The sequence below is a fragment of the Phyllopteryx taeniolatus genome, chromosome 6, assembly GCF_024500385.1.
Source record: "Phyllopteryx taeniolatus isolate TA_2022b chromosome 6, UOR_Ptae_1.2, whole genome shotgun sequence".
Lineage (NCBI taxonomy): Eukaryota > Metazoa > Chordata > Actinopteri > Syngnathiformes > Syngnathidae > Phyllopteryx > Phyllopteryx taeniolatus.
In genome coordinates this window covers 16,867,583-16,886,778 of record NC_084507.1, presented here as the reverse complement: position 1 = coordinate 16,886,778, position 19,196 = coordinate 16,867,583, and the positions used below count along the sequence as shown (strand labels likewise).

The following is a 19,196-nucleotide window of genomic DNA, read 5'->3' as shown; positions in this document are numbered from 1 at the left end:
TTAGTTATATTTAATCAAAACAATAAATCAATATTTTAATTGGTTAATTGATTATAATTATATTTTTCCACCCCTGGACTACAAAATAGATTAGCCCACCTATCGATGTTATGATCTATAATTACACTAATTCTTTTTTTATTATTATTGAATGACAACGATTACAAAATAATAATTAATTAATTAATTAAAAATAATAAAATAATTTCTAATATTATTGTAATTATCTGAGGTTACAATAAGAGGATAGATAGATAGATAGATAGATAGATAGATAGATAGATAGATAGATAGATAGATAGATAGATAGATAGATAGATAGATAGTACAAAAAAAGATAAGTGCAGCATATAATTACATGAGAAAAAAAATCTCAGAGCAGTGATTCACAGTGTAGTGCAGGTACGACAAGTGGTACGTGGGCTCCCTCTAGTATTACGTGAAATAATTACTCCATACGAAGCGTTGAAGTGTATTTAACTCTCAAGTTCAATACATTTGGTCTGAGACCATCCATCCATCCATTCACTGAGCTGCTTCTCCTCACTCGGGTCGCGGGCGTGCTGGAGCCTATCCCAGCTATCATCGGGCAGGAGGCGGGGTACACCCTGAACTGGTTGCCAATCGCAGTGCACATACAAACAAACAACCATTCACACTCACAGACACACTTACGGGCAATTTAGAGTCCCCAATTAATGCATGTTTTTGGGATGTGGGAGGAAACCGGAGTGCCCGGAGAAAACCCACGCAGGCACGGGGAGAACATGCAAACTCCACACAGGCGGGGTCGGTGATTGAACCCCGGTCCGCAGAACTGTGAGGCTGACGCTCTAACCAGTCGCCCACCATGCCGCCATTAACCAAAATTATTACACACAATTATTATAATTGTTATAAATTACACATTACATATATATAATATATATATATATATATATACATGCTTGTAGCGTTTATCGCGGTTCAAAATAAACAACATAGTACTACATTTAACTGACACGTTAAGCTATCATCAAGCCAGGTTTATTCATACAGACCATTTATACACTAGGCAGTTGTACGTGCTTTATATATGAGAGAACAAAACAAGAAAATATATTAAATACAGGGCACACTAAAGGACAAAAAAATAAGAAGTAAAAATAACGTCCATATCCATCCATCCATGGTCAATCCTGACATCCTACTACACTGGATTTTCACTTACGTGTTTTGTAACAAGTCTTTTGTTTTTACAACAGTAGATGAAGGCAGCACTTACTCGTTCCGAAGACGAAATGGCAACGCGGTAAAAAAAAAAAAAAGAATCATTTCAAATCATGTCATTTTTTAATTTAAATATGCAGATGAGTACGAAAGGCCCAAATGGAGAGGCATCTTTTAATTGTAATTTTATTTTTATTTTTTTATTATTTTTTTAAGCGGTGCCATTCCCGGATATGACATCATCACGTATGTTTCCTTTTGTCTGACGACCTCATCCGGAGGAAGTGAAGCCCCAGACGAGGCAGCCATCATCGGAGGGTGAAAAAAAAAATCTAAAAAAAAAAAAAAAAAAAAAAAAAAAAACTGAACTTCATCGTGTTTTTGTTTTTTTTCAATCCACACAATTGGGAATTGCGTCCAAGTCGTAGCGGGAGAAGGAGGTTCGGGGTGGGGGAGAGAGTGGACGGTGCGGGTAAAAAGCTGCTCTTGGTCATCTTGTTCATGCGACTGCTTGCTATATTGTTGCTATATTTGCATGACTCGGCAGGCGGAAGTGTGTGTGTGTGTGTGTGTGTGTGTGTGCGTGCGCGGGCGCGCGCTCGCTCGCTTGTGTGTGGACGCGCTTTTTTTTGCTTTTTTTTTTTTTTGGTCATCATCCTTTTCTTTTTTTGCTCTTTATTTGTTGCTAGCACGAATACACCCGTGCTAGCGCTCGCTGCTAACTGTACGCTAATCAGCACACGTTGGGCCCGATTAGCTAACCGCAATATAAACGCTGCTGTGTGCATATACTCTTTATATTGCTGTCATTTTTGGGTCATTAGTGTAGCATTGATTAAATATACGCCTTTTAAAACTAATAAGGTTCAATATAAATCCCTCATATTTACAGGCATTGGACCCACAATGACAATGTGCTGAAAATCTAAATTCTTCACATTCTACTAATATAAATATGATAATAATGAATGTACCAATACAGTATACTGTAAAAGCTATATTTATATCATAATGAAGGTAGCAATAGAGTACACTGTATAAACTTCCAATGTTTTAGTGTGCGTTGTTTATCTGATAAAAGCAACTCAATGAGCTTTGAAAACCTGATCGAACCTCACATTAGGCTAAAAATAATTTTATCTGCTGATGATTAACGTCAATTTCTCAATTTTATTGTTTAAAATGTTCTCTCACACTTCCTCAGTTGTTAAACCTTTTGTGATTATGTCCCCTTGATATTTTGATGTACTGCACACAAGTCTCACTGCTGCATACCAGGTGACCAAAGATAATAATACAGGGTGTTCTAAAAGTCACGATACACTTAATCTTTTTCTTTTTCATTTGTGGTATCATTTGACAGCTCAGGCTTTGTAATTATTGGAAGCATATTATTCCCTTGCCCATGGCTTACAATTTCCATTAGACCAGCGTTGCAAAATTGCTGCCTGGCAAGAGGATTTTCTGTCCCTGACCTTAAAGCTTCTCAAACTGGCACTGAGGGGTCCTCAAAAAGACTGCTCCATTGTCAGTTGGTGTACCATGGGCAGAATGATATGCTTACAAAAACTCCAAAGCCGACAATGTTAAATGCTGATAGCCTCACGTCTGTCCCAATGATACCTGAAATGAAATTTAAAAAAAGGAAGTGTATATCTGCGTAATGACTTCTAAGACACTCTTTATAATGATCACATTCTTATGTTGTTTATGTCACAAATGCCAATAGTAAAGATGCAATGGTGGAGTTCCACCTTGTGTCACATCACATACAGACATGGAGCCATTATTTATGTTTACACCTGTGATGTGACACTGTTAGGAAACTTTAACCTGCTCTTAAGCATTGGTTTGTCATATTTGATTTAATTATTGTCATCTCACTTGCAGGAATAATGGAAGATTCTCATTTTAACTCATCCTATTTCTGGTCTCCCATCCCAACTGTGCCAGGACAGGTATGAGAGGTTGCCTTACTTGCTCAAAGCTACCAGCCAGTGTTGTCATACCAAAATTCTGACTCCAATGCTATCCCTACATAAAGCATTCAATAACAATACTGAAATGATACCATGGCTAAAACCTAGAACATCAATGGAATAATACAGGTAGATGACAAAACAGCTTCAAATTCTTTGTATTTTTATTATTTCAAAATAGTATTAGGATACTAATTAGGAAACACTTGGTTAAATACAAAGTATATTGTCATTGTCTTTGTTTTATGATAAGTTTAATAGTCAACTTCAACTGGGAGTGGCAAGAAACAGCTTGAGGCAAACACTTGGCCACTTTTTTGAAGAATTGTTCACAATCTGCTGCTTATTGTGAATAAGCAGTTTATAACTCAAATTTATGCTTTTGTAACTCGGGACAAAAAATCTGGAAAAGCCCATAATTCACGTCACTCATAAGGTGAGGTACCATTGTATTTAATGATCGAAACAGTATTGCTTTTTAGGTTCATGTGGTAATTTTGACTTGATTCTCGTAAGAATGGACATAAACGTTATTGCGTGACGCCATCCTTGCAGCTGGAGAATGCAGTGTTCCTGAACAAAGTGAAAGAGCAGCAAGAAAAGAACGTGTCCTTCCCTCCATCCTCGGCCTCCCACTACCAAACGGCCTTGCTCACCATCCCAACGCCGGGAGGCAAGACAGACGGAGGTGGGCAGGTTGTCAGCGCGGCCCACCTGCACCCACCACACAGCAGCCAGAATATTACCGTGCTGCCCGTCCCTTCGACAGGCATCATGACGGCAGGTGGGTCGCTCTCCTGCCACGTTGTTTATTCGGGTTCTTAATGAGCACCAGCCAAAACAAAATGGGAGCTGGGATATGTTACCATAGGAACTGTGGGGGTACACTCCATTAGGCTGACATATGAACTTGTAAATGAACACACATAACATGCATTATTATTGCTACTTATCACTTTATTATTAATTCAAAGTCCCTCCCTCTGCAGTTAGCAACATTGTTTTTGTTGTCTCTTTTTGTGTGCGCTGTGCAGCGGGTCTGGTCATCACGACTCCCCAGGGAACGTTAGTATCGCCCACATCCTCGCAGTCCTTTGTGTCCGCGCACCCAACCACCACCATGATTGTCTCCGCCGTCCATTCACCAGGTAAAGCGCACAGAAATTTATTTATCCCTAAAGTAAGCAAAGTTACTCTCCTCTAATTCAGTGAATCCCTGGCCCATCCCCATTACCCATTGTCTGTTTTTAAACAGTTATACACACAAAACGATCGAGTCCAAAACAAGAGCCGTGATGTACAGATTATTTATCATTTATTTAGTCAGGTGATGCAATTGAGAGGTTTCTCATTTACAATGCTTACCTGACTGCAGACAGCAGGGCAAAACAAGGCAAAATAAAAGCAATTAGAAATACGATAAAAACAAATAAATACAATATATAAATACATATACAACAAACTGTACAATGTGCTATCTACATATTTACATCACAGCATATGATAGGATGAAAAGGTAGGCTAGCATATGATGAATAGGTTCATAGAAAGGTTCATGAGAGGCTTAAAACAGGTGCACCAATCATGTACAATATCCCTCACTGACTTTAAATGATGATATTGGGATGAATAAGGTGAGTTCAGTTTTGTTTGCATTGTCAGCACTAAGGGCAGACTACTACACACACCGGCTGTTGAGAAAACCTTTTCGTTGGGGACCGAGGTGGAAGGTACAGCCAGGTAAAATCTGGTAAAATTGCAAATTTAAAGAACGTGCTTTTATGTTGCCTTGTTTTACTCGATGTGCATCCAGGTCAACATTGCAAAAGAGAATGTGTTCTCAATTGCCTGACCTGGATAAGTAAACGTTAAATTCATAAATAAGATAACATGCCAAAAGGGCATGGTTTGGATAAACCGACATATGAGCCTTCCACTTGCAAGAGGTTTGGAATGGACTGAAATGCACTCCTTTGCGCCTATGAAGGGCAGGAACTACCGATAGGTTTATGTGTGCCCAGGATGGAACATTTTAACGAGGCTCAAGTGCTTTTAATAAATACAATTCCAATGAAGTTGGGACGTTGTGTTAAACATAAATAAAAACAGAATACAATGATTTACAAATCCTGTTCAACCTATATTTAATTGAATACACTACAAAGATATTTAATGTTCAAACTGATCAACTTTATTGTTTTTAGCAAATAATCATTAACTTAGAATTTTATGGCTGCAACACGTTCCAAAAAAAAAGCTGGGACAGGTGGCAAAAAAGACTGAGAAAGTTGAGGAATGCTCATCAAACACCTGTTTGGAACACCCCACAGGTGAACAGGCTAATTGGGAACAGGTGGGTGCCATGATTGGGTATAAAAGGAGCTTCCCTGAATTGCTCAGTCATTCACAAGCAAAGATGGGGCGAGGTTCACCTCTTTGTGAACAAGTGTGTGAGAAAATAGTCGAACAGTTTAAGGACAATGTTCCTCAACATACAATTGTAAGGAATTTAGGGATTTCATCATCTACAGTCCATAATATCATCAAAAGGTTCAGAGAGTCTGGAGAAATCACTGCATGTAAGCGGCAAGGCCGAAAACCAACATTGAATGCCCGTGACCTTCGATCCCTCAGGCGGCACTGCATCAAAAACCGACATCAATGTGTAAAGGATATCACCACATGGGCTCAGGAACACTTCAGAAAACCAATGGCAGTAAATACAGTTCGGCGCTACATCCGTAAGTGCAACTTGAAACTCTACTATGCAAAGCAAAAGCCATTTATCAACAACTCCCAGAAACGCCGCCAGCTTTTCTGGGCCTGAGCTCATCTAAGATGGACTGATGAAAAGTGTAAAAGTGTTCTGTGGTCCGACAAGTCCACATTTCAAATTGTTTTTGGAAATTGTGGACGTCGTGTCCTCTGGGCCAAAGAGGAAAAGAACCATCCGGACTGTTATGGACGCAAAGTTCAATAGCGAGCATCTGTGATGGTATCGGGCTGTGTTCGTGCCAATGGCATGGGTAACTTACACATCTGTGAATGCTGATAGGTACATACAGGTTTTGGAGAAACATATGCTGCCATCCAAGCAATGTCTTTTTCATGGACGCCCCTGCTTATTTCAGCAAGACAATGCCAAACCACATTCTGCACGATCTACAACAGCGTGGCTTCGTAGTAAAAGAGTGCGGGTACCATTGAAAATGTGTGGCGCATTATGAAGCGTAAACTACAAGAACGGAGACCCCGGACTGTTAAACAGCTGAAGTTATACATCAAGCAAGAATGGGAACGAATTCTACCTACAAAGCTTCAACAATTAGTGTCCTGGCAAATCTGGATGATGCAGTCTGATATGTAGTAGCATATGAGTAGACAGTTGCAAAGATGCAGGGGAACACTATACCGTAAAGACCAGCTTTACAGTTACCATGTTTGCTTTGCAGACAGTGTTTTGTGGTCTAGCATGACGTTTGGTGATATCAGTCATAGTCAAGGTCATTACAGTGGCAGTGAGAGGGAACTTAAGGAGGTATTTGTTGTTGCACATTGTCTATTACAGTGGGAGTTTCTGTTTGAGGAAATATTTGCTATAATTATTGTGTCTCAACCTTTCTATGTCGATCCAATCTTCCATAGACAAAAAAGAGGATGGGACGTCCCACATGGTGGTGATGCCGGCGCCGTCCAAGCGAGGCCGCAAGAAGAAGAGCATGGTCGGCGCGGGCAACGAAACTCTAATACTGACTCAGCTGAGTGCTGGCGGACAGGTGAGATACGACCTGATGTCTCAAGTCCCACACTGACAAGAAATTTATTGTAGTAATATTTTCGGGAAAAAGTACTTTTTTTTTTCTTTCTGCTTTTTCAATCTTGCAGTACATTATGGAAGCCCATTTTCCTCCCTCCCAAAAACTAGAAAAGTAAAATTTTTCAAAATTATGACATATTAAGTCATAATTACAAGATACTATCTCATAATTATGAGCTACTAAGTTATAATTATGAGTTACTTAGTTATAATACCAATATGCTATCTCATAACAATGTGATACTATTTAATAATTAATTATACTTAGGTCAACCAATAACAAAGCTTGGGCTATGTGATTGTGTTGATATTGTGCTCCATGGGAATCTAAAAGGGAGCTTTATGAAGGTATTTTGTACTTGTACATGGCAAAATGTGGTAAAATAATGTGAATTGTCCCATTCCGGCCTGTAATTCTATTTTCAACTTTTCCATAGTACATTGGGCCACACTAAAATGAAAATAAAATGATAAAACTACCACATAAGTCTCTTCAAAGAATATCATAATATTATGACTTTTTCTAACTGACTGTAAGATTGAACAATGACTTTTTTCTTTTTTTTTTTTTTTTTTTAACAGGTGACATCTTTGCATCATCACACCAGGGATCCATATGATCTTTCCAACGAGGAGGAGGAGCCCGGGCTGAAGGACAGCACTAAAACATATAGGTATGTAGGTAAAATGCGCATCCTCATGTTCTTGCTTGAGTTGCCGAATGCAAGCGCCCCTTCTGTAGATGCTTCAATAGAGCTACTGTAGGCGTCAGTTTGCTGCATGGCAGGCCACAACCAAGGCGCCTGATCTGCATCGAAAACTGCAATTTGTGCTGCATAGTCTGCTCGCACTCTACCACACCGCATGCTCTTTTGAGTTTTACAATATGGACATACCTTTCCCCCCTCTTCTGCTTTCACTGATTTCTCCTTTGACATCTTTCCCTGTCTCTCTTTTGATCGTTCCTTTATTCCTCTCTGTGGTTCACCTTCTTGTCTGTTCCTTTGCTTCGTTGTCTTGCATCTCCTCTCCATGTGCGACCATCTTCTCCTTGTCCTATCCACCGCCCCCCCCACCCCTTCCCCCATTTCTGTGTCTCTCCCGCCTGTAGGTGCCGAATGTGCGCGGCGACCTTCTTCAGTAAGTCTGACATGCAGATCCACTCCAAGTCGCACACAGAGGCCAAACCTCACAAGTGTCCACACTGCGCCAAGTCGTTCGCCAACTCCAGCTACCTGGCGCAGCACATCCGCATCCACAGTGGGGCCAAGCCTTACACCTGCTCCTACTGCCAGAAATCATTCAGGCAGCTCAGTCACTTACAGCAGCACACACGGTACTGCAGACACCCCTCTCATACCACCCACCCATGTACCCCCTCCTCACCTGAAAGCCCCTTACAGAAGTCCCAATTTGCTCCTCAATGTACAATGATGTGCATATTGCGCATATCACGATTCCGTTTTAATGTAAGCTAGCATGGCATAGCCCCTCCCGCCATAAGATCCCACTTTTCAGGAAAGGAAACATTAATGCCGTTTTCGAAGCCACTCCCTGTGTACTATACAGTGGATATAAAAACTCTACACATCCCTTTACAAAAGTTTTTGTGACAAAGATAAATAATTTCAATATTTTCCACCACTAATGTGACCTTTAACCTGTACAACTCAATTGGGAAAAAATATGTATCTTAGACATGGCAAGTAAAAAAAAAAAATCAACTGATATAATGTGGTTGCACAAATGTGCACACCCGCTTATAAGTGGGGATGTAGCGGTAGTCAGAATTTTGCCAATATTCAAATTCTTGTGAAATGGGTGTCAGCACACACCTGCCACCATTTAAAGTGTCTCTGATTAACCCCAAATAAAGTTCTGAGACATTTATGTAGTCACATATTACAGCACAAGCCAGAGTTTGAATGTGATTGGGTAATTCTGAGCACAGCCACATTCCTAGTTATAAGGGGGGGTGCACACTTGTGCAACCACATTATCTCGATTATTTGTACTTCCCCTGCAAATTGGTCACACAAATATAATTTCCATTATTTCCATGCAATAATCCGGTTGAGTTTATTTTACAACGTATGTCATTGTCAACACTTTGTCTCCTTTTTCATTTATGTGCTCATTTCTTTGTCACTGCCTGACTACCCCTCCTTTCTGTCTGTGCTTTCCCCTGCAAATTAGTTTCACCTTCTAAACCATTAATCTATTGTTTAATAATGTTTTATCATTAATACTTTGTCTGTGTGGAATAGCTGTGTGCTGCCCTGCTCTGCTTTTGTGCTGCTCATTCATCCTCCTGGCGCTAGAAATCGTTTGGATGCAGTCTGTGTGTTTTCACAAGCCCAATCATGCATGCACATTCTTTACATGTGCTTTGTGAAGCTGTGTACACACATGGGCATCATGTGCACACACACCCCCTTTCCTCCCCCCTGATGTGAGTCACGAGTGACGACAGTCGTGGCCAAGCATTTTGCCAATGACTACAAATTTCAGTTTGATTAACTTTGCTGCTTCGGTGTGTGTATGTTTGTATTTCTCATTGCTTCAATATTGTTATCATAAACAGATTGAATTAGTTTATTTCTGCAAATAGTGGTTTATTTCCTGAATTGCAGATGGGGAGAGCTGTCTATTATCTGGGGGAGGGGGCTCTATTTGTACATAGTTTTGGAATAATATTAAACAATATTACCGGTGGTATTATTGTAATTTGTGTCAAGTAAAACTGGAGTTTAAAACAAAAGTAAGTATAACAAGTTACATAGCTCCCTGGAACACAACATAATCGTCATGAAACCCGACGTCTCCACATTACATAAGATCATCTTAAATACGGTGTTCTTCCACTATTCTCGGGGTTGCTGTAGTAATTTTTAATAGATTGGTGGCAAAGCACTACATGAAGCTCCTCAACTCACTTCCAAATAGTTCCAAGATGGCGCCAAAGCAATACATTTCATATTAGACATTGGTTTTCAGCAAATAACGGAAGATAAATTCCAAAAAGAAATCAGCGACTAGGTGAATCCGTGACTAATAAATGTGCAGGGGACCGCTGTCCTACGGAATTCATATAATTATGTACTTTGGTAGGTGCTTCTGAGTTGGTTAGCAATGAGAGTTCCACTGGGCTGGGCAGTTAACTCTTTCAGTCTCTGTGTGTGAACAATAGTGTCTATGAACAGAGGTAATGACACTTATTATCTGTGGGAGGTGGATATTTGTAGAGGACTTAACCGGTGACTAATTTGAGCATGGCCCCCGTGTGGTACCCTGATCTCGTCCGATCTCGGAAGCTAAGCAGGGTTGGTCCTGGTTAGTACTTGGTACTCTAAGTGCTAGAGGACTCTGCATCTTTTTGCACAATTGTTTTTTGTCAATGTCTCTGTCTCCAAAGTGTTCTGTAAATTGTACTAGAGCGGCTCCAACTACCGGAGACAAATTCCTTGTGTGTTTTGGACATACTTGGCAAATAAAGATGATTCTGATTCTGATTCTGATGGGAGACCATGTAGGAATACCAGGTACTGTGGATGGGCAGTAGGCCAATCACCTGCTCCTGTAAAAAAAAATAAAAAAGATGACGGATTACAGAAACCGCAATTGCGGCCTATGTGTACTTAATGGCACTAAGAGTTCTAACTCACGAACTAATTTGAGCATGGCATCTATTAGGGGGGGTGGCCACTATTTTAGGAAATGTAATATCCTCCACCACCCCAACCTTTTGGGGAAGAAAATAGTGACTTTTTGCTCAAATTTCATTTTTATTAAGTCCTCTAAAAGGGCCTTTTGTTTTTTAGAATATAACTGTGACATGCAAAAATATGATTTAAAAATGTTGAAGCAGCAAAGTTAGTAACAAAATGGTGACAACGATAAACATGACTCATTTCATCATTTGTGTATTGAAATTAGTTTTCTGCCACTATTTGTACATTTTTTGTGTGTGCACAACTTCTTATACATCCTAACTCAGTGTTGTGTTTTTATCGTTTTTTAATGTGGTCATTCTTGAATGCGCTTTCCTTTGAATTCCACCTGTTCTGTAGTACTGTACAAAAGTCTTGTTACACTTCTAGCTTTGTTGTTTTGATTACCTTTTGCCAGAAATCATAAGACTACCATGGTTATGCTAACGTTCAAAAGTTTGGGGGTCAGTTAGAATTTTTCTTCTTCACTTAGTGTATATATACAGCGACTGAAATAAGTATTTAACACTTCACCATTTTTCTCATTAAATATATTTCCAAAGGTGCTATTGACATGAAACTTTCACCAGATGTGGGGAACAACCCAAGCAATCCATACATACATATACATAAGTAGAACAAATAAGATCAGAAATTAAGTTGTGTCTAATAATTTGAAATAACACAGGGAAAAAGTATTGAACACGCCGACTGGTATTTATTTAATACTTTGTGCAAAAGCCTTTGTTTGCAGTGACGGGTTCAAGTCTCCTGTATGGAGAAACTAGTCTTATGCATTGCTCTGGTGTGATTTTGGCCCATTTCTCCACATAAGCAGTCTTCAAATCTTGAAGGTTCCATGGGCTTCTTTTATGGACCTTGAGTTTTAGTTCTTTCCATAGATTTTTGATTGGATTCAAGTCAGGTGATTGGCTGTGCCATTCTAGCAGCTTCATTTTTTTCCTTTGATACCAATTGAGAGTAGTATGTTTTTGGATCATTAGCCTGCTGAAATGTCTACCCTCGTTTCATTTTCATCATCCTCGTAGATGGCAGCAGATTTTTGTCAAGAAAGTCTCGGTACATTTGCCCATTCATTCTTCCTTCAATAATGTGAAGTTTACCAGTACCATTTGCTGAAAACCAGCCCCACACCATCATGTTCACCCCTCTGAACTTCAGTGTTGGTATGGTGTTTTTATTGTAATGTGCAGTGCTATTTCTCCTCCAAACGTGGTGTGCATTATGGCATCCAAACAGTTCAATTTTGCTCGCATCTGGCCAGACTATATTCTCCCAGTATTTAACTAGCTTGTCCAAATGTTCAGCAAACTTCAAAACAAGCTTTGACATGCTTTTTTTTTCAGCAGTGGGGTCTTACATGGTGAGTGTGCATACAGGCCATGGCGGCGGAGTGCATTACTCACGGTTTTCCTTGTGACAGCAATACCTGCTAATTCCAGGTCTTTTTGAAACTCTGCACAGGTGGTCCTTGGCTCTTGGACAACTCTTCTGATTATTCTTTGCACTCTTCTGTCAGAAATCTTGCGAGGAGCACCAGATCAAGCCAAATTTATGGTGGCATGATTGGCTTTCCACTGACGTATTATGGCCCCGACCGTGCTCACTGGAACATTCAGAAGCTTAGATATGCGCCTGTAACCAATGCCATCGTTATGTTTTGAAACAATTACTTTGCGATGGTCTTGAGACAGCTCTCTGCTCTTACCCATCATGAGATGTGTGTTGACTCACACCTTGGCAATGAGACCTTTTTGTAGGCCATCAATTAGGACTGGACCAGCTGATATTCATTTGCACTGACAAGGGGCTGGATTGCTGTTTGATTATTGATAGATTTTAGGTGTTGTCTTGGCTTTCCATGCCTTTTTGCACCTCCCTTTCTTCATGTGTTCAATACATTTTCCCTGTGTCATTTCACATTTTTACATACAACTTAATTTCTGATCTTATTTGTTCTACTTTCTTTGTATGTATGGATTACTTGGGTTGTTCCCGACATCTGGTGAAATCTTCAGGTCAATAGCACCTTTGGAAATATAATTAGTGAGAAAAATGGTGACCTGTTAAATACTTATTTCAGCCGCTGTAGATATTCAACTCAGATACCGGTACTACCGTTCCAACGGTTTGGGGTCACATACTATAGAAATTTCCTTATTTTAAAAGAAAAGCACTGTTTTGTGTAGACTATTTCTGATTGATTTAATGTTAATTTTTTTTAAAAAGTGCTTGTCTTTCAAAAATAAGGACAAACTTGTGAACTGTGGTTTGTTTATACAACAGTGTTTTCATGGAATCATGGAATTCTTTGGGTGTCCCCAAACCTTTGAACAGTAGTGTATATATGGTCATTATACCATTGAAATAACTTACCTAATGGAGACTTTTGCACAGTGATTGTTTTCTAATATATTTCAACCTGTAACCTGCCCTGCTTGAGTTAACATGTCTGAGAATTGTTGATCATGTCCGACATGTAAAAAGTACATTGTGGAAAGTTACCTAAACGCTGTGTTCTCTAAAAATAGTTTTTGTGTATTCCCCCACTCCCTGTCAGTAACCACACGGAGTCAAAGCCTCACAAGTGCCCACATTGCACTAAGTCGTTCGCCAACTCCAGCTACCTGGCACAGCACATCCGCATCCACACGGGGGTGAAACCTTACACCTGCTCCTACTGCCAGAAGTCATTCAGGCAGCTCAGTCACCTTCAGCAGCACAACAGGTAAAACACAAAATTCATTCATTCTTTGGCTTTGTGCGCTCACTTAATAATTGCAGTTGTGTTTTTAAATTAGGATTCATACTGGAGATCGGCCGTACAAGTGTACACACCCTGGATGTGAGAAATCCTTCACGCAACTCTCCAATTTACAGGTGGGGGTAATTTTCTCTCCCAAACTTTGTACAGTACTGACCAGCCTCAACATATGCAATCTAATGAGATCAATACAAGAACTGTATAAAAAATTCTCCCTTTATTGATAATGCTCACATATGAATCACATTAACAGAGAGGTAGTCATATAACAGTAGTGTTTCCTCGGCTATTTGCAATTGGCTACTCTCAAATTCACCCCCCCTTTTTTTTTCTTTTGGCCTCGGCATTCATAGCTGAAAACCTCACTTGTTGACTATTTTTGTGCTCAGACCAATGCCCTGTCTTGTATAAAAGTACAATTATGCCTTGACTGCGTTCATCAAAATACAAGCTGTTGCTCGGCTGTTTTTTGTTTTTTATCCCTCCCTGCATTGATTTGCTGCTAGTAAACAATTGTTCAAAAAAAGAGACTTTAAGCTGTTTATTCCTACAAGTTGAAGTTTAGTGTAAAATAATACACAAAACAAAGATAATTACACATTGTGTATTTAAAAACAACCACTATTTATTAATTTTAAATTACAAGTGTGAGCTATCAACTCGTCTGGTAAACTCGTACAGTCCTCCCGCCGCAAGTCACCTACAGTTTTTCTTTTTACACAAATTAGCAATGCTGCTACATTTGTCATGGGAATAAAACCATAAGTTGTTTCCTCGAGTAACATCACGTATGAGCGTCTCAAAATTACGAGGAGTGTGTGTATGTGTGCGCGCGTGTGTGTGTGTGTGCGCGTGAGTGTGTGTGTGTACCTCTAACTGCAAACTGCTTAATGGCGGGACATTTTCATTTAATTTCATTACAAACACAGTCATGTGCAAAGGTTTTAATAACTTTGTTCTGACACTGGAGACTCCATCGTTCTGCTGGGGGACTTCAGTGCTCACGTGGGCAATGACAGTGAGACCTGGAAGGAAAGGCCCCCCGATCAGAACCCGAGCGCTGTTCTGTTATTGGACTTCTGTGCTCATCACGGATTGTGATGGGTTTCCACACGTGCACTTGGCACCAGGACACCCTAGGTCGCAGTTCGATGATCGACTTTGTGGTCGTGTTATCGGACTTGCGGTCGCATGTCTTGGACACTCGGGTGAAGAGAGGGGCGGAGCTGTCAACTGATCTCCACCTGGTGGTGAGTTGGCTCCGATGGTGGGGGAAGATGCCGGTCCGACGTGGCAGGCCCAAATGTATTGTGAGGGTCTCAGGCGGCCGACCGGAGCTGTGGCCGTAAGGTGGTGGCGGCAATCCCCGAACCCGTTGGTGGACACCAACGTTGAGGGATGCCGTCAAGCTGAAGAAGGAGTCCTATCGGGCTTTTTTGGCCGGTGGGACTCCTGAGGCAGCTGTTGGGTACCGGCTGGCCAAGCGGAATGCAGCTTTGGTGGTCGCTGAAGCAGAAACTCGGGTATGGGAGGAGTTCGGTGAGACCATGGAGAAAGACTTTCTGGTCCACCATCCGGCGTCTCAGGAGGGGGAAGCAGTGCACCATCAACCCTGTGTATAGTGGGGATGGGGCGCTGCTGATCTCGACTTGGGACGTTGTGAGTCGGTAGGGAGAATACTTCGAAGACCTCCTCAATTCCACTGACACGCCTTCCCATAAGGAAGCAGAGTGTGGGTTCTCTGAGGTGGCCTCTCCTATCTCTGGGTTTGAGGTCACCGAGGTAGTTAAAAAGCTGCTCGGTGGCAAGGCCCTGGGGGTGGATGAGATTCTCCCGGAGTTCCTAAAGGCTCTGGATGTTGTGGGGCTGTACTGGTTGACACGCCTCTGCAATATCGCGTGGGCATCGGGGACAGTGCCTCTGGATTGGCAGACTGGGGTGGTGGTCCCCCTTTTTAAGAAGGGAAACCGGAGGGTGTGTTCCAACTACAGGGGGATCACACTCTTCAGCCTCCCTGGTAAGGTCTATTCAGGGGTGCTGGAGAGGAGGGTCCGTCGGGAAGTCGAATCTCAGATTCAGGAGGAGCAGTGTGGTTTTCGTCCTGGCCGTGGAACAGTGGACCAGCTCTACGCCCTCGGCAGGGTCCTCGAGGGTGCATGTGAGTTCGCCCAACCAGTCTACATGTGTTTTGTGGACTTCTGTTGGCTTCATCAAGCCGTGACCTCCACCTCTCACTGGAGCAGTTCGCAGCCGAGTGTGAAGCGGCTGGGATGAGAATCAGGACCTCCAAATCTCAGACCATGGTCCTCAGCCAGAAAAGGGTGGCGTGCCCTCTCCGGGCCGGGGATGAGATCCTGCCCCTAGTGAGGAATTCAAGTATCTTGGGGTCTTGTTCACGAGTTAGGGAAGAATGGAACGGGAGGTCCATTGTGGTAAAGAAGGAGCTAAGCCGAAAGGCGAAGCTCTCAATTTGGTCGATCTACGTTCCTACCCTCACCTATGGTCACGAGCTGTGGGTCATGACCGAAAGAACAAAATCCCGGATACAAGCGGCCGAAATGAGTTTCCTCCGTAGGGTGTCCGGGGTCTCCCTTAGAGATAGGGTGAGAAGGTCTCCCTTAGAGAGAGGGTGAGAAGCTCGGTCATCCGGGAGGATCTCAGAGTAGAGCCGCTGCTCCTCCACATCGAGAGGAGCCAGATGAGGTGGCTGGGGCATCTGATTCGGATGCCTCCCGGACGCCTCCCTGGTGAGGTGTTCTGGGGATGTCCCACCAGGAGGAGACCCCGGGGACGACCCAGGACATGCTGGAGAAAATACGTCCTTCGGCTGGCCTGGGAACGCCTTGGGATCCCCCCGGAAGAGCTGGATGCAGTGGCTGGGGAGAGGGAAGTCTGGGCGTCCCTGCTAAAGCTACTGCCCCCGCGACCCGACCCGGATAAGCGGTAGAAAATGGATGGATGGATGGATGGATGTTATGACGCTAGCAGAGCTATCTAGCAATCTAATCTATATAGCATAGACATATGAAGATACTGTATGTGCAAAGTTAAAAACCCCAGACTCCTCTAAAGAGTGGTTTTCCCCGGAGGAAGAGAGTTAAGAACCCACTATAAGAAGTGCCTCCTCTGAGTCGAACAAATACAAGTAAAGCCTTTGTTTTGTTTTGTTTTTGTAAAATTTAATTCACGTGTTTTGTCTGCTACTGCTTGTTGGGGGCAAACGTATTGTTATATCTCGAGTCACTGTCAATCAAAACTATGGTATGCCATGGTCATGCTGTACGTCCTCAAAAAATGGTGCGACCAGTGCTACTAGCGCAAAAGTTAGTGTCGAGCCCTGAATTGCATCAATTGAGTGTAACTCCAGCCTTAGACATGTTCCAAAACATCTCACTGTGTTGTTAACCTTTTTTCACCCCCACTCCTCCCAATCAAGTCCCATCGCCGTCAGCACAACAAAGACAAACCTTACAAGTGCTCCAACTGCAACAAAGGCTACGTGGACGCCGCAAGCCTGGAGGTGCACATGTCCAAACACACGGTCAGGCATGCCCGGATCTACTCGTGCGGTCTCTGTAATCGCACGTACACCTCAGTAAGACCAATATGCATTTGTGAAGAGAATTCCCAGTGGCCTCACTGGCGCCACACGCCTGCCAGCCACTTTACACCGTATAGTCATGTGTCCACTGTCTCCCCTCTACCTTCACCCCAGGAGACCTATCTCTTGAAACACATGGAGAAACACGGCCAAGAGCAGTTGAACGCGACCAATGCCGTGGCGGCGCAGCAGAGCCAAAGCCAGGCGGCCCGCGCTCAGCCTGGAGCTCGGAACCACGCGGATGGCTCGGAAGGCGGAGGGGGGCGAGCCGGACACAGCCAAAGCGGCTATGCCCAGCCAGACGCCATGCACTGTCCCTTTGACCTGCACCAGTACAAGACGGTGTCCGCTGGCGACATCCAGTACAAACCCGTCGGCGTGTCGGACATTTCCTCGCACAAGGACCTCTGCCTAACTGTGTCGTCTTCCAGCATCCAAGTGGAGCACCTCAACTCATAGAGATGGAGTCGGGGGGGGGGAACAGAGGACATAAAAGCAATACTATAATGAAATGAGAACTTTTGAAACTGTGCCTGGAAATGTTTTGTTTTGGCCAAGCTTTTTATTTTGCTGAAGTGTACTATCAGAGGGAAATGTGTGTGAAAGTGCCGCAATGAAAACATTTACAGTCCATCACAGTGATGGTTTCTAAGAAAGGAAGCGACAGAGTGCCTGTCTTGATTGTTGTTTTATCATGTTCTGCTCTTCTGTGCAAATACAGCCTGCGGGTCATAACCATGTTATGCTCTGGAGACTATTTGTAATGACATTTTACATCAGTGTTATTACCATTTACTATGTGGAACACTTCTTAAAGGGATATAGAGGTTATTTCCTTTTCAGGAAAAAAAAAAAAAAAAAAACATCTATATGTAGATACATCGTATACTACCAGCTGATAAAGTGTGACGTGTGTGTGTATATATAATGTACACCTAAATGCAGGCTCTCACATTGTAATACCATCATTCTGCTTTTTGTGTATGTCTAGTGTGTCTAGCTATTATGTACTTTAAGAGTCATGTTTGTAATACTCCTTTATGGACACACTTGCACATCTGACCTTTCTTTTTTGATAACGAACAATAAAAAAAATGTTTGGAATCTTTATCACTGGGGTGTTCATGCACATTCAGTTGCATAATATACAAAAAAGATCTTTTACATGACGTCTGAAATTTACTTTAACTGATTCCTAAAATATTGTAAATAAAAATAATTCTAAAATAAAATTCGATAATGAACAAAAATGTAATTGTCTTGACTTTTTTTGATAATGAATAAAAAAAACATTTGGAACCTCTTATCAACGCTTTGTATATGCATGTTCAACACATTCAGTTGCATAATATGCTAAATAAATTCTTTTGTGTCTGAAATCTACTTTTATTTCTAAAATATTGTCAATTTAAATAACTAAAATGTAATAATGAACAAATGTAATTGTCTCTTTTCTTTGATAATGAACAATAAAAAAAAGTTTGGAACCTTTATTACTGTTTTATTTATGCACAATTACACCACATTCAGTTGCATCATATTTAAAAAATAGGTCTGTATTCAACTGATTTCTAAAATATTATAAAAACTATTCTAAAATTAGATGTACTAGTTAATAGAATTGTAGCATTTATTATTACATTTAAAATAACTTGAGATTGTGCAGAAAATGCTTAACTCCGCTGTACACGCTCCCAAAAAAAATGTAGAATCCGCGATTTCTGGCGCCGCCTAACGCTGAAATTCAGCATTCCAACAACGCCTTCGTCGCTTCGATATGATGTGGTCAACATGTCCGGCCTCTTCCTCCTACCTCCCACCCCCCATGATTTCTCCTTTCTTTGTAGCTGTGTCCGAAATCGTTCACTCACTCCCTACTCCCCAAGTAGTATTGCACTTTATCGTGGACTATATAGTGAGCTCATTCATAACAACTTTCGGTGGTGCTTTGTTAATGAGGTCACAGATGTCGCTGTGTATGCACATTCATTACATTCAGTTGCATAATATGCAAACTAAGTTTTATTACATGCCTAAACTATCATTTATTCCTAACATTTTGTAAAAACAATTCTAAAATGTAAGTTAATAAACG

General features: G+C 41.7%; 2 protein-coding genes across 6 annotated transcripts in view; one reads left to right on the top strand and one right to left on the bottom strand.

The window, feature by feature from the left end:
* Positions 1–1,386, bottom strand: part of si:ch211-154o6.3 (uncharacterized protein LOC563854 homolog) — a 31,730-nt gene extending 30,344 nt beyond the window's left edge. The window contains exon 1 of the mRNA XM_061776366.1: positions 1,265–1,386. The gene's annotated coding sequence lies outside the window, so the exon portion shown is untranslated. The remainder of the gene's footprint in view (positions 1–1,264) is intronic.
* Positions 1,387–1,451: 65 nt separating this feature from the next.
* On the top strand, positions 1,452–18,211 carry znf384b (zinc finger protein 384 b). 5 transcript variants are annotated; one of them, XM_061776361.1, is made up of 10 exons: positions 1,452–1,527; positions 3,100–3,167; positions 3,744–3,972; positions 4,223–4,336; positions 6,834–6,964; positions 7,588–7,679; positions 8,117–8,341; positions 13,297–13,464; positions 13,538–13,616; positions 16,937–18,211. In XM_061776361.1, exons 2-10 carry the CDS (start codon positions 3,105–3,107, stop codon positions 17,558–17,560), a joined length of 1,725 nt encoding a protein of 574 aa, XP_061632345.1. In that variant the 5' UTR covers positions 1,452–1,527; positions 3,100–3,104; the 3' UTR covers positions 17,561–18,211. The 5 variants fall into 5 exon arrangements, with proteins under 5 accessions (XP_061632345.1, XP_061632343.1, XP_061632342.1 ...); XM_061776359.1 differs by lacking the exon at positions 1,452–1,527 and adding an exon at positions 1,536–1,675; XM_061776358.1 differs by lacking the exon at positions 1,452–1,527 and adding an exon at positions 1,536–1,681.
* The last annotated feature ends 985 nt before the right edge of the window (positions 18,212–19,196 follow it).